At 40.1% G+C, this 14,102-nt stretch overlaps 1 protein-coding gene across 1 annotated transcript in view; it reads right to left on the bottom strand.

The window, feature by feature from the left end:
- The window catches only part of LOC109951874 (calsyntenin-2-like), a 221,980-nt gene that overhangs the window by 16,178 nt on the left and 191,700 nt on the right, over window positions 1-14,102 (bottom strand). The window contains 3 exon segments of the mRNA XM_020586609.1: window positions 98-246; window positions 2,365-2,531; window positions 9,318-9,480. Coding sequence (XP_020442265.1) covers window positions 98-246; window positions 2,365-2,531; window positions 9,318-9,480 — 479 coding nt within the window.

Below are 14,102 nucleotides of genomic sequence, written 5' to 3'. Positions count from 1 at the left end.
AGTGTGTATGAATGTAGACAAGATGGAAGAAAGTAATAATGAAAGAGAAGAACTGTAAGAACAAGAGGACAAAAGAAAAAAGTAGAGTTGTACATACTGGACAGCGGTGGAGATGTGCAGACGTCGGATGCCTGGTGTGGGAAACTGTCGTGAGTTGATGTAGGAAACTTTCCTCACAGCAGCGTTTATGTTGTCCAAATCCTCTCCCTCCATTACCAGAATAGACTGGGCAGGGTTAAAGTGGAACTGTAGAAAGAGAAATCAGAAATGTTAAATGGTTAAAGAAACAACAGGAACAAAACAGCTTCAAGACAATACCTTTATAACAGACAATTACGTACAACACATCTTTGACTAACTAACTGATTTTTTTGGCCATTTGAGGACAACGCAGTAAGCCTTCATTCTCATTTTCACATCCAGCAGGCACAGAGCAAATAATTCACTTGAAAACACGTTTCTTTGCACCTCACGAACATACGTTCAACATTCAGCAAACCAAATCAATGAACTAAAAGGTCCAAACCCATTTCAGAGCATGTGATAATGATTTTCATTTTTATCTAACTTCCAGGCAGCCATTGATTGCTGTGCATTTCAATATACAGCAGCATTAACATCAGCTTGCAGAAACTTGCTTGAATCGAGTAATCAGTCAAAGCAAAGCTATATTGCTTTGCCATGCAACAGCAATGCAACTTTGGCCTACAAAGGCAGATCCAATGTTCACAATGGTACCAATGTGTCATTCTGTAAATGGCCTACAACATGAGGAAAAGACTAGTAAGGCCCTTTAAGTTAAGGGGCTAGACAATAGTCAGAGGACTGACACTCTTTGACAGAGGCATATGTTCTCTTGCAGAGTTTGATGGTAAGAATTTGAGGCCATTCTGCCCTTAAAGAGGGTTTAGTGGACTCCTGCTAGAACTGCACTGAGTGTCTCCCATTTCTTAAAGCCGTCTCTCAACAGCATGGCAACAGTAGTTCAGCACTCCATGGGGTTCTCCATACACTCACTCGCCACTGTCATTTTCCCCTTCACACATTCCCCTCTCTTTCATCTCCTGTTCTCCTTTGCTGTACTTGCTGTCTACCTGCCTCTACTTCCCTCTATCTGTCCTTCCTCCCCTGTCATTGTCCTCCGATTGTGCTGTGCCAGCCCTCCACCTGCTTGGCTAAATGTCGTCCTTAAGCTTCCCATAGACTTATGAGAGCCACATGAGTGTGTGGCTAAGAGGAAAATGAGACAGCTCTCAAAAGATAAACTACACTGGTCCTAGAGAGGCTGTCCTCCCTTTTCCTCTCCTCTCCCTCTCAAAAGACTGGCAAAGATCTCTTTGCTGTACCACTACACAAGAAGCTCCACTGGCAAAAAGAAAGCAGCAGGAGAGAGGACGACTAGAGAGATAAAGATAGAATAGAAAGAGAACAAGTTACAGGGGCTGAGGGTGTGTGGATGGGGTGGTGGTTCTGAGTCTACACAAACCCCCATCCATCTTGCCTGCCCTCTATCTTCCACAGTGCACCAAGATGGATTAGTTGAGCCGGTGAAAAGTGGGAAGAAGAATTAGGTAGCTGAGGAGTTTCAAAGAAGCCAGTGGTGATTCAAATAAAAAGTATTTTGATGTCAATTGTGATCAAAATGTGTGTCTTTGTGTGTCTGCAGGACAGCTATTAGAAAACTGGCTGTAAGACTTTTATTGCTGCTTGGATGAAGTAGATTTGAGAAATATGCTCGTTTGTGTTAGAAAAGAATATTGATATCACTGTAATGTGTGCAGCTTCAGATTTAACAGAGATGAGAGTGGTATTGACCCTCTCATCTAACTCTCAGCAAGAAAGCAAATAAACATTTTCACAAAGCGATGATCTGATCCTTCAATGTGAAATTTAAAATCCAAATAATCCTAACAGACATGACGTTAGCAGCCTATTTTGTTTTAACATGTTAAGTTCCTTTGTTATTACAAAACTTTGAATAGTAATGACACCTTGGAAGGTTTGTAAACTTCAAAAGTAACAATTAAATGCAGTAAAGTGTTTTAAATGAAAGGATGGTGTTTTGAAGTACTATCAAGTTCTACTCAGAGTGTCATGTAACACAAGGAAGCTGGATTATGAAAGATTAACAAACCTTGTGCGTTTGTATCGACATCTGTGTGGCTACACAAAAGGTGTGTCCTCCTGTGTGTGTCTGTACATACAAAGCCCCACATTCTAGTATACCGTGGTCATCGCCTCGGTCTGTTTGAATGTCCACCCTCTTCATTGTCAAGTGATCTGTACTATTATAAGTGAACTGGCTTTGCCAAATCCCCCCTTCTGAAGTACCTCCTGTATCTTTCTGTGTGTATGTGCGAGTACCTTTATGCTCTTATCCAGGCTCTCGAGGGAGTTGATGTCCAGTCCCTCTTTGCAGGCCTGCAGACAAGAAATAACTTTCTGACTCTCGATCTTCCCTGGTCGGATAGTCAGTCCAGACAGGCTGCCCCGGAAGTACTGAGTGAACCGCGACTTGGTCACCTCCCCACCTACACTCACATCCATACACACACATACAGTAAAAGAGTTAACATAATGCCTTCCTGAAAATGAAAGCACAAGACTGTTTGTGGTTTGGGCTGAAACCACTGATTATATGCAGTACTTGTTTCTTGAGTTTTGCAACCAATGTCCAAATTGGACAATGACACCCTTTAAATGGAAAACGCATAAGATTAAAATTGGAGTAACCCAATGCAGTGATCTTTATGCTCCAAATGGTCACACGTTATTTGGATAAACTGACATCAATACTCTAGTTTTAATGAAGTGAATATAATAAGCCACAGCAAAAGTAGTAAGAGATACATTTTGGGTTACAGTTACTTTATAATAATCAACACTTTGGTGTCAAGTTTGTGGACCTTTACGTCCCAATACTTCAAATTATTAGTCCTTGCCTACTCTTTAATTATGAGTCTGGATGATTACAATTGGAATTATGGCTTTAATTGGTTTTAAAATGAATCTTTCCATTCTGTGACAAAACGACAGGTGATGCTATAAAAGTGCAAGTGCTACTCAGTTAGCCAACACTGGCAGGGAAGAGAATCAGCACATTTCAAGTATGTCCTCTGAACTCTGTAAAGGCCAATATCAGCAAGAGGAGTCTCCAAACCACTCATTAGCTGAAAGGTTACTAGCTTTTGGTATCAAAACATCACCCTTCCATTCCTTTCCCTTCTTTTATTTATATCCTCACTTCCCTGGCCCTTCTCTCTAGTTTACTCAAGTTCTGGCAATAATCCACCAAAGCACTAAAGGTATAGAACCATCCCTGTTTCTAATAACATTTGTTATCAAAAATCCAAACATGTTCAAAAGCATTTAGAGGATGAAGTGGAGCAATGACTGATAGGAAGAGATAGGGTGCATACAGAGAAGTCTTTTTTCTGGCTCTGTATCAATTTATCTGTCTAGCCTGAGCACACTTCTGTGACACGTTGTGCCCTCGTACACCTGCTCCCAAGTGACTGTTAGAGTCAAACAGCAAACAGTGTTATTTTTTATATGTCTAGGGTAGTTATTTTTCAGCTTTAGCAATGTGTATACAGTTCTCATTATCTAAAAGACAACAATTCTCACATAATCTTCCATAGTCCAAGTGACAGTTGTTCAGTTGCTGAGTTTATTATTTTGTGCCTGCTTGTCTGTTTACTATGTATTACAGACACGCTACTATTTGAAGATACCATAAATGAGGGAGTTGGTCCAATCATCTAACAGTTTCAAGTCCCACTGTTGTAAACAGCCATCACCAACAAGAGTAAGCTTTCAGATATCAAAAGTCAAGGTCAAAGGTAACTTTATTATTCCCCAAGAGGCAATTTGTTGTACAGCCAGCAGTACACAGACAGACACAATCAGAAACAAACCAACATACACTAATGACTATAATGAACCATTTAAGAGGCAAATAGCCACCAGAACCAATATAAATTCTGAAACTGTCAGTTAGGCAGGCTGAATCTGCAAACAGATGGAAGCATCACAAGCTTGTTGAAAAGGGGGTGACTGGTATCTTCCAGGATTGACCTGGCCCTCCTAAGAGTCCGAGCCTGGTTCAGGTTATTTAAAGGTGCGCCTGCAATCTTACCACACTTTAACCATCCCCTGCAGTCTGCTCTTATTCTTGATGGTAAGTGACCATCATACCAACAAATAAAAAAAAGTATAAAAATAAATTCTTACTCATGGCATCCATCTACAGTTGGTAGCTATGTTATCAATAACTGTGCCAAGATATTTGTACTACTGGACTAATTAAACAGCCTGACCATCAGTCATCACAGGAGAGATGTTAACTTGAGTCTTATGGTAATCAGTAATAATCTCTCCCGGTTTGGTCATATTAATTTCCAAGAAAAGATGATTTGCACTATTCTACAGCTCGGACACAACCAGGGTAGAGGGTCACCACCTGTACCAAGAAGAGACACAATAACAGAGTCATCTGCAAACTTGATAATATGACAGTTCTCATGTTGACTCTGGCATGAGTTAGTGTATAAAGAAAACAAAAGTGGTGAAAGGAGGCAACCTGGAGGCAATCCGGTGGAGGACAACAAAACATCAGATAACATGCTGTTAACCTTCACATGCTGTAGTTAGTAAAAAAAAAAATCCACCAGCCAACAGATTAAACCAGGGTCAATATTATAAAAAGTAACTTCTCAGCTAGGATAAGAGGGTGAATACAATTAAAAGCCGAAGAAAAGTCAATTAGAAAATTAGACAGTAGACTTTCAATAGGTGTGATAAAACCATATTTAAAAGAGTGCTTGTCACATCATCATCAACACCTTTGCCTGGTCTACAAGCAAACTATAGTGGATTCAATTTAACATGCACTGTGTTGAAGAAGCGTAGTGGAACTGGAATCAATTGCCTATGTTAGTCAAAACTACCCTCTAATCTTACAGCTACCCTCAACATCCAGTGCACGCCTCTGTAGACCTTTGTACCTGGCTGGAGTATGATCTCTGCCTGGACAATTGCAGGTTCTGAATCTTGGCTATGCATTGAGTAGGCCCCCAGACACAACTAATTTTATCAGAATAAAAATAGCTTTAGTGCCAGGTAACTTGGACTGCATCAACCCAATGCTTATGAGTAACAGGTTGTAGAAATTATTTTACCTCTAGAGGCTCCCTGTACAAACGTGTGTAACTGGTTCATCCAGCTCTGCCATTTTTTACCAGATTATTCCCACCTAATCACTTTAATGGAGCCAGTCTGGCACCTCACAGCTCTGTTCAAAATTAAAAACACTGTCTCATTACAATTAGATTTTAACACTGTGTATGCCTCACAAGTTGACAGACTATATAAGCATTTGGTGAGGCTGTGGCAGATGGATGCCCATGGCAGAACCAGAGGGTAGTATGCGGGACCTGGAAGATGTGGTGGTGAAAAGATGGGACGAAGGTTAAACCAGTAACACTGAAATTGGTCTCAGTTGTTGTGAAAAAAACCAAAACAATAACAACAAAAAAACCAAAACAACAAAAACATACCCCAGCACTGTCAGGAGCAAAACAGGAGTGTTTTATCTATTTATTCTTGACCTTCAAAACCTACAAGCCTGAGTGCTGACAATGGTTCTAGCTTGTTTATAAGAGAAACGACTGTGCACAAACAGAAGCAATACTGGCTGCGGCAGATATCAGAGTCAGAGTAAAGCTTATATCTCCTGAAAAGCCGAAGTCCCCCTGGACACGTTTTGCTTACACAGCTGGTCTCAATATGCGCTCATTACTTTGAATTTTATTAAATCACCATCAGTCAGAGAATACAAAAGAGCTGAATGATCCAAGGTATAAAAGCACGTATATGAACTAGACCTCTTCTTAGATCCTTGATAATAGGGCCTTTCTTGCAAAACCTTGAGGATAAACCTTTAGGGTTTAACTTAGAAGTGTTTACACAGCTGAGACAATTATAACTAAATGGTGGCCATTAGCTGAGGGACACTTTTAATACCCAACTGGATTTGCTGCTTGGTAAGCCTTGCTTGTAGAATTACCAAGCAATGCTGGTAAGTTCACTTCCAACGCACCCAATGACATCCTTTTAAGTGGTTGCTGGAAGAGATCATTTTGGTATTTGAACCAGGCAATCAGTTGGTGACTGAAGAAGTACTCTGTATAATTTGACAGTAACTGGAATTTGTGGAATACTCATTTCAAAACCCCTTGGGTACATTTTATCAGACATTGCCAATCTTGACCCAAGTACCCTAATTCCTTGATGATGGTGCAGGCACATGTATCACAGGCCTAAGTGATGTTACCAGGGTCTGAAAAGCTCAGTCAGTGTAGTTGGAGACATAGGTGACCAGTACTGGAAATGCTTTATCATACCTTATTTTCCTGGTGTGAAAATGTGACAGAAATGGACTACAGTAACTGCAGACCTTTAAGTTGCACTCATTCCTATGACTGCTGACCTGCAGCGTCTGTACATGACACATTATGGTCAGTCGGAGAGCGTTTCCTTGACCAGTGGTCTCTGCAGAAAATATTTAGTGGGAGGGCCAAATGGGGCCAGTGAAATACTGGGGTGGCACACTAAAAATAGGTTATACAGCATAGAGGAATTTCAGGCTATTCAAGTTATGACCAACCAAGATATTATATTATAATGTAAAACTGCCAAAAATATTTTGTGCATATCCCAAAAGCTTTTTGTCTTGTAATATTAAAAGTGAACCTATAAATACGATCAAATTTGTCAACTGTGCACAAAAAAGTTGATTTTATAGATAGCCATATGCAGTATATACTAGTACGACTAAGTAACTACATCGTTTTTTTAATAAAATTTTTCCTACAGTATATAATTATCATGCATTTTCAACCACCTTTGGAGATAACACTAGCCTAATTAGGTATCTACAGCTGATACAATCTACCAGTGACATTTCAGCAGCAAAATCGACCTAGGCTACAAATTAGAAGACTGCTTTTGGTGTCTGCTGCTGACATTAAGGGCCCATTGTTTCAAAACTTACCAGGAATTTTGAGTGATAAATCTACCACAGTTATCGCCATAAACTGTATTATGTACTGTGCGCAATGGAAAACTTGACAAACGAGTAAACAGTCAGTCTGTGAGCACTCCATTCCATGTGCTGTAAAATTGGGGCACCATACCAGTTCTACATTTATGCTGTAGTTATGGAATATACACATTAAATACAGTCCTGTGTGTGATCCTGTATAGACACTGATCTCACATGTCAGCAGTCTGACCTTCGCTGGGAATACAGTCTATCACAAGATTACATTTGGATTCTTGTATATCAAACCCATTCTTTTTACTTCTCTTGCTTTCTTTGCTTAAGTCAGTTACTATTTTCTTCCTTTTTATTACCCTCTCTTATAAATGTCCACCTATCTACTCAGTCCGACCCTGACAGATGTTATCAATTTAGACTGCAACCAGAGAAACCATTAAGGGTCCCAGACAGAGGGTAAAACAAGAAGCAGAGGAGAGGGGATTTCTGAGACGAGTGGGAATGATATGGGTGATAAAACCGCTGATCATTCCACTTTACAGAGGCTGGGGTTTTTTTTTGTGGTGTCAGCTCTCTTTGGTTGCTCTGTGCAGCCACCCCTGGTCTATAGATCTACACTCTCCTTTTTAGTCTGGTTTATTTTTGTCATTTTCAAAGGTGCAACAGATGAGATTGGAGAGGCATGGGTGAGCTGGAAATAGGATCATTACTTAGAAGTGTGAGAGATCGTCTCTCATTTACTTTGTGATTTATTGTACATGTGCCTCTATCAGTGCCTGCGTGCCTGTTTATTCATTATAATGTGTATAGGCAGATATTTATGTTTCAATCTGTGCACGCGTATAATCATCAGCACTTCTTCCTGTAAGCTTCATGCTGTGAAGCCAGGAAGGCAGAGCAGTTGCGTGTGATTACAGTTGAGGAAAAAGAAGAACTAGATGAGATGAAAGTGTTGCTCTTCACTGTCTGTTACACACTTCTGAACACGAACACTCCACTGGGTCAGAGAGTAAATATAGGTTGACTGTGTGAAAACTGCACAGCCAGTGCTTACTCCCGGAGGTGAAGGAAGAATGATGGCTTGGGGTAACCCTTCCATTGGAAAATAGAATGAAAATGTACAAATGCGCACTTTGAAGATACAGACACAGTGTTAGAAGTTCATAATGCCTGTTACTGTAATACACCGGCAGGTTTCACTGCAAGTTTGACACACTGACATCTCATCACACCACAGTGGAACTGTGTTTTTAGAAAAATATCTCAGTTCTTGATATTGAGTTATACTAGTTTGCTGCAGTCAGGACAGAATATAACCACGGTGTATTGAACTGTCAAAACCTTTGTATTTGCACACTATTATGTTCTCCTGTCCAAAATCTGAAATCATCATTTAACAGTGTCTATATGTAACAAAAAGTTAAAAGATCTTTTCACCACTGTTTCAAAAACAGAGCAGAGGTTCAGGAGGAACTTAGACAATAAGTGAGTTCACCTTTACAACATGATTGCAGTCAACATGCTGGACACTTAAATCTCAGTGCTTTCAAAGGGCAATCTGCTGTGGCTATTGGCTTATTTTAAGATTTCAGTATTATCTTCACAATGCTTTACTGAGGCTTAGGCCCCATATAGAAAAGCAGAAGTCATCTCCAGACTCCCGCTTCTATTCAAGGCCTGTCTAATCCTCCAAAAGGAGGGGGGGGCTCACCACGGCCGATGAAAGTGACACAAGATGACCTGCTCCTGCTCCCACATAGAACAATATTTTACTCTTTATCTGAGGCTAAGCATCGCTGTGCAGTCTCATTTGGGCTATCAAATCAACAGTATGCTGTACTGTGTGAAAAAGTGCCCTTTCCCCTACTCTTGTGCAATTAGTGGCAGCTATCAGTTCAGAAGACAGTTTAATTATACGCCTTCATTCAGACTGGTTCAATCATTTGTCAAAGGCAGACTAAGTGCTCTTCTTAATTACACTGTTCATTCAAGGCCAAAGAACATGCTCAACACTCAGTGACTCCCTCAGTAATAATACTTCAGACAATATTATTCATATTCTTAAAACTTGCTCACATATAAAAGTGGTTTTTAATCAGCAGAATGGCCAAAATATCTTTCTTTAACTGTGACTTTTAGATTTAAACTTTGTTTCAGTTAGTGTTTCACTACAAGATGGTTAAACTCTACAAACAAGCAAACTAAATAGATTGATTATCTACTCTTACATTGTAGTCATCACTACCTGACCACTTACCTTGCCAGCAGGCACCGACTGTCAGCTGCACGTCAATCTGTGAGGGGTGGATGGGCCAGTCGTCTGTCACCAGGTAGGGGTCGTAAGTCACCCCATCCACATAGAGTGTGACCACTGGGAACTCTACATTGATGACATAGTAATGCCACTCCTTGTCACAGATCTGGGAACAAAAAAAGACAAAAGTGTCATAAAACATTTTTTTTATTATCTAGTCATGCTGAACAGTGAAAAAAGTCATACATTCCCTTCATAACAACACATTTAAATGTCAGGTATCAGTTATCAGCTGGTGTGCTTTGCCTTTAATACGAGTTTTCTTCTAGTTAGAAAAAGAAATGTTCATGTTTTTTTCTTGATGTGGGGGTCCAATAAAGATTCCAATGCATTTTGTGATGGAGACTGGCAGATAGGCATTTTCACCACCCATTCAGTGCATTTACATGTGCTCATGTAACCATACTTGCTGAAAACAGAAATTGAACACATGCACTACAGTAACCTGGGCTGCTCCCTGATTTGTGTGCATGTGAGAGGACAAAGACACACAAAGTGCAGCTTTTCCTCACAGCATGAATGTTTGAATTTAACAAACACTAAGATGCTCAATGGTGGAAATAGATTTGTTTTCACTTTTAGAGGCTACTTTGTGTTAGTTCCACTTTCTTTTGATGGAGTTATTTTAAAGGGGGCATCACTCCATGTAATGATCTTTTCGGTGATATACTGTATATCTGAAACGGTGTCACCCCTCCAATGATGTATAACAAATACACAATGTTCTGGATTGTAAAACACAAAAGAAATGCAAGGACAAAATCTTACAGGCTGTTAAAAAAGGTTATGTGGGAAGCTCCAGGCTCTGGGCCATTAAGTTTCTGCAGTGGAAAAGCCAGAAAGCTGGTTACACGGTTATATATGAAAGAACATTATTGTAACAGTATTGCTGTTATTGTAACTGAACTCCTTTTGGGTATGTGGGGTTTTAAATGGGTTAGCGCCATCTCCTCACAGCAAGAAGATTCTGGGTTTGCGTCCTACCCCACCTGGGGCCTTTCTGTGAGGAGTTTGCATATTCTCCCAGTGCTTGCGTGGGTTCTCTCTGGGTACTCTGGCTTCCTCCCACAGTCCAAAGACATGCAGCTTGATTGGTGACTCTAAATTACCCGTAGGAGTGAATGTTAGTGTGTGTGGTTGTCTAAGTATGAGCCCTGGCGAACTGTCCAGGGTGGACTCCGCCTCTCAGCTGGGATTGGCTCCAGCCCCCCCACAAACCATAAGCAGTATAGGTAATGGTGGATGGAGGTATGGGGTTTAAATGGGTGTGATAACATGTGTGTGTGTGTGTGTGTGTGTGTGTGTGTGTGTGTCGTGGGGTGGAGTGGGGGTCATTTCATTTTTTATTTGCAAAATTTTTTATTGCAGTGGCATTAGTAAACCAAAAGTCCTGTCCTATTTATACTAATGATAAAAATCTATGGTAAAATAATCTTGGTGATGAAGGATGCTTGTTTTTTTATTGCAGCTCCACTTTGACATTTGCTGTGAAAAAACAATATAATTTACAAGAATTCTTGGCTTGTAAATTTTTAAAAACTGATCAGTTTCACTTGTTTCACTTAACACTCACTGAAGAGCATTAGTACATTACCTGTTTAACCTCTTCTGAAAAATGCTTGATTGTACTACTCTTAAGCATGCTTGACCATTTCCCCTGCCTTAATGTGCATTTTAATTAATTACAGTAGCCCACTTTTCCCAGTCTGACCGTCTCTTTTTATATTTGCCTCTCGCTTCCATTTCTCTGCTTTAGGCAATGCTTTACCTCAGCAGTGCCAACACTCAGCAGGCGCGTGCTTCACCTCTTCCTCTCAGCTCCTCTGATATAACCTGGGAGAGGCTTTGGGTAGCCTCTCTCTAATGAAGAGTGCACCGCAGCCTGTTTATTAACACTGTGCTAACACAGCAGATGGGATTCTAATCAATCTGGTTCATTTTTGCTGTTATTGAGGTGCAAGATGCAACATCTGGCCTATTGGTGATCATTCTGCACAGCTGCTTCACACATATGCAGCGTGTTGATCTGCTGAGTCGATGCTCAGAATCGATGGGGAGATAACGGGGGTATGATTTTGTTGGGGCTGCAGATGAGATACATACTGATGGTATTGTCTTTGATTTGCTAGTTAGGATGTTAGGAAATGCATCAACATGATCAAACACAAGCTAACCATACACCCAGATCTTCGAAGGACGTTCTATTATGATTTCAATGCATCTCCAAGATACATATATTGAACTTACTGAAGTTGTCTGGTGCTCTTAACCTTTAACGTGTCTATTAGATTATCAACTATATCCTAAAGATTCATTTAAACAATCTCATTAGTCAGCTGGCACATTTAAAGCAAGTTATATTCATTCACGTGCACACACACTAATCCCGCTGACATTTAAACATGCAGACTACTCCTCCATTCTCTACTACTGTGTTTAAGCTGTTCAGTTTTTCAAAGAGCGCTTGGGCCCATGTGGGATCTGATTGCTTTGTCGGTGACTTCGTCTTGCAGGTTTCAAAAGGCAGATAGGGCAGCACTTCACCCTAGGAGGAGGCTGCCACTGTCAGTTGTAGATCCTACTGAGGCATAATAAGAGGAGTAAATAATTTAGCTACTCATGTCAACACATGCAGATAAAGTGCAAAGAAAAATCAGAAGGCCAAACTAATAAAACTTTTATCATAGCCCCCTTTGCAATCTCTTAGGGCCCAGTGTCACATTTCATAGCAGCCTTAAAAATGTAACACATATGCATGTATAAGACAAAACACAGTATTTATAGCCACTTATGCAGCCTAATGGGCCTGTAACCCTCATTACCTCATTTACCAGGAAACCAGAAAATGAAGAAAATAACACTCATCTGATGAAACATGTTCCCCCTTATTGTTTTTAACAATATACCTTGAATGACAACAGAACCAAATATATTTTAGCACGAGTGGTCTGAGAATATTTTATGGATATTTTCACACTTTTTTCATCATGAAAATATTGTGTTATTGTATTTATGCATCTAAATTAAGGGGAAACGTTTAAAAGCTACCTTTCCAACTTCAGCACTGACACACAACCTGACTAGAAAGAACTTCACTCAGACAATTAAATGATAGTCAAGTTGAGAGGGGTGGTTAACTTTCAGACTACAATGAAATTTATTCCACCAGATGGAGACAAAAGTTTGGCATCTTGTTAGAAAAATTATTAGAGCTTGATAGAACAGGTGCACTGCTATGCATGGAAGATGCCAGCTGGACACAAATGGAAAAACTTTGTTCTGTATGTGTGTGTGTATGTAGGGAATGGAGTCTAAGTCTATTACAAAACCTCCAGACTGGAAATAACTCAAAAGACCATCCATATGGCGCACACCCAAAGCTGTACATCACTGAATAATGCCAGAGGCCACTGAGAACGTGTAAATAAGTGTGCATGGGTGTCAATATATGGCGTTTGTGAGAGAAAGAACGAAACAGTGACTCAGTAAAAATACAACACTTGTAATAACACACACCCACAGTCACACATATATGAATGCACAGACGTCAATCCAGCACCAATAATTGTCAACTTCAAAAACTCCAAAGCCATAGTTTAGAATAGCAGCTCTGGCTTGCCTTGCTTATGAAAGCAACAAAGTTTTCTATTCCCCAACCCCTCCACTTTCCTCTGTCTTTGCTGGATGCAAATTGACAGACGGAAGGAGTAAATGAAATAAATAACGACACAAACAAAGGAGAGGGAGGATGTGAAACAACAAGAGAAGAAAGAAAAGACAGTGAAAAAAAGAGAGGAGGAGGTAGAGAACGGAAACATCACACATCAAAGATCCTTCATCTCTAGGGGCACTCAGCGGCAAGAAGAAAATAAAATTGCTATCTGCTCACTCTTTCTCACTCTCTTTTCTCTCTGCAGTTTATTTGGTCTCTTTTCTTCTATGCCTGTCTTTCCATTAGAATCTGCCTGTGGGAGTTGTTGCCTTAAGTCCTTTGGAGTTGAAAATTTTTAAGAGATCTGTCACCCAACAAGAGATAGAGGAACGAGACAGAGTTCGGTAGAAGAACGAAGAGAGATGAGGTGATCTAAGATCAGAAGTTTGCAGGGGAAGAGAGATGACTATGAGGGAAGGTGGGAGGGTGTGGAAGAAAGAAAAAGGGGAGAAAAGAAAAGTCTAGGAAGAAAGTGGAAGAGGAAGGAAGAGTGAGAAACAGAAAGCTGCAACCATTATTACACTAAAAGATGTGTGTACAATACAAGGAACTTTTAGTAAATCACAGAAAATCAAGAAGAATCAAGATTAGAGAAATAGACATTTTGGGAAATACTCTTATTTGCTTTCTTGCAATGAGCTTGATGAGATGATTAATACCTCTCTCAAACACAAAGACAGAATGAGGAGAAAGTTAGCTTAGCTTACCTAAAGACTGGAAGAAGGGAGACACAGTTAGCCTGATACAGTACCAAGTTCCTTTGGTACTGTATCTGAGAAGGTTCTTGCAATTGTACAGTACTTCGTTTTGCATGGTTACAACAATACAGTGCCTTGCGAAAGTATTCGGCCCCCTTGAACTTTGCGACCTTTTGCCACATTTCAGGCTTCAAACATAAAGATATAAAACTGTAATTTTTTTGTGAAGAATCAACAACAAGCGGGACACAATCATGAAGTGGAACGAAATTTATTGGATATTTCAAACTTTTTTAACAAATAAAAAACTGAAAAATT

The sequence above is a fragment of the Monopterus albus genome, unplaced genomic scaffold (genome assembly GCF_001952655.1).
Source record: "Monopterus albus unplaced genomic scaffold, M_albus_1.0 scaffold8.1, whole genome shotgun sequence".
NCBI lineage: Eukaryota > Metazoa > Chordata > Actinopteri > Synbranchiformes > Synbranchidae > Monopterus > Monopterus albus.
The sequence above is the reverse complement of the archived record's forward strand: the minus strand, read 5'-3'. Positions and strand labels throughout refer to the sequence as shown.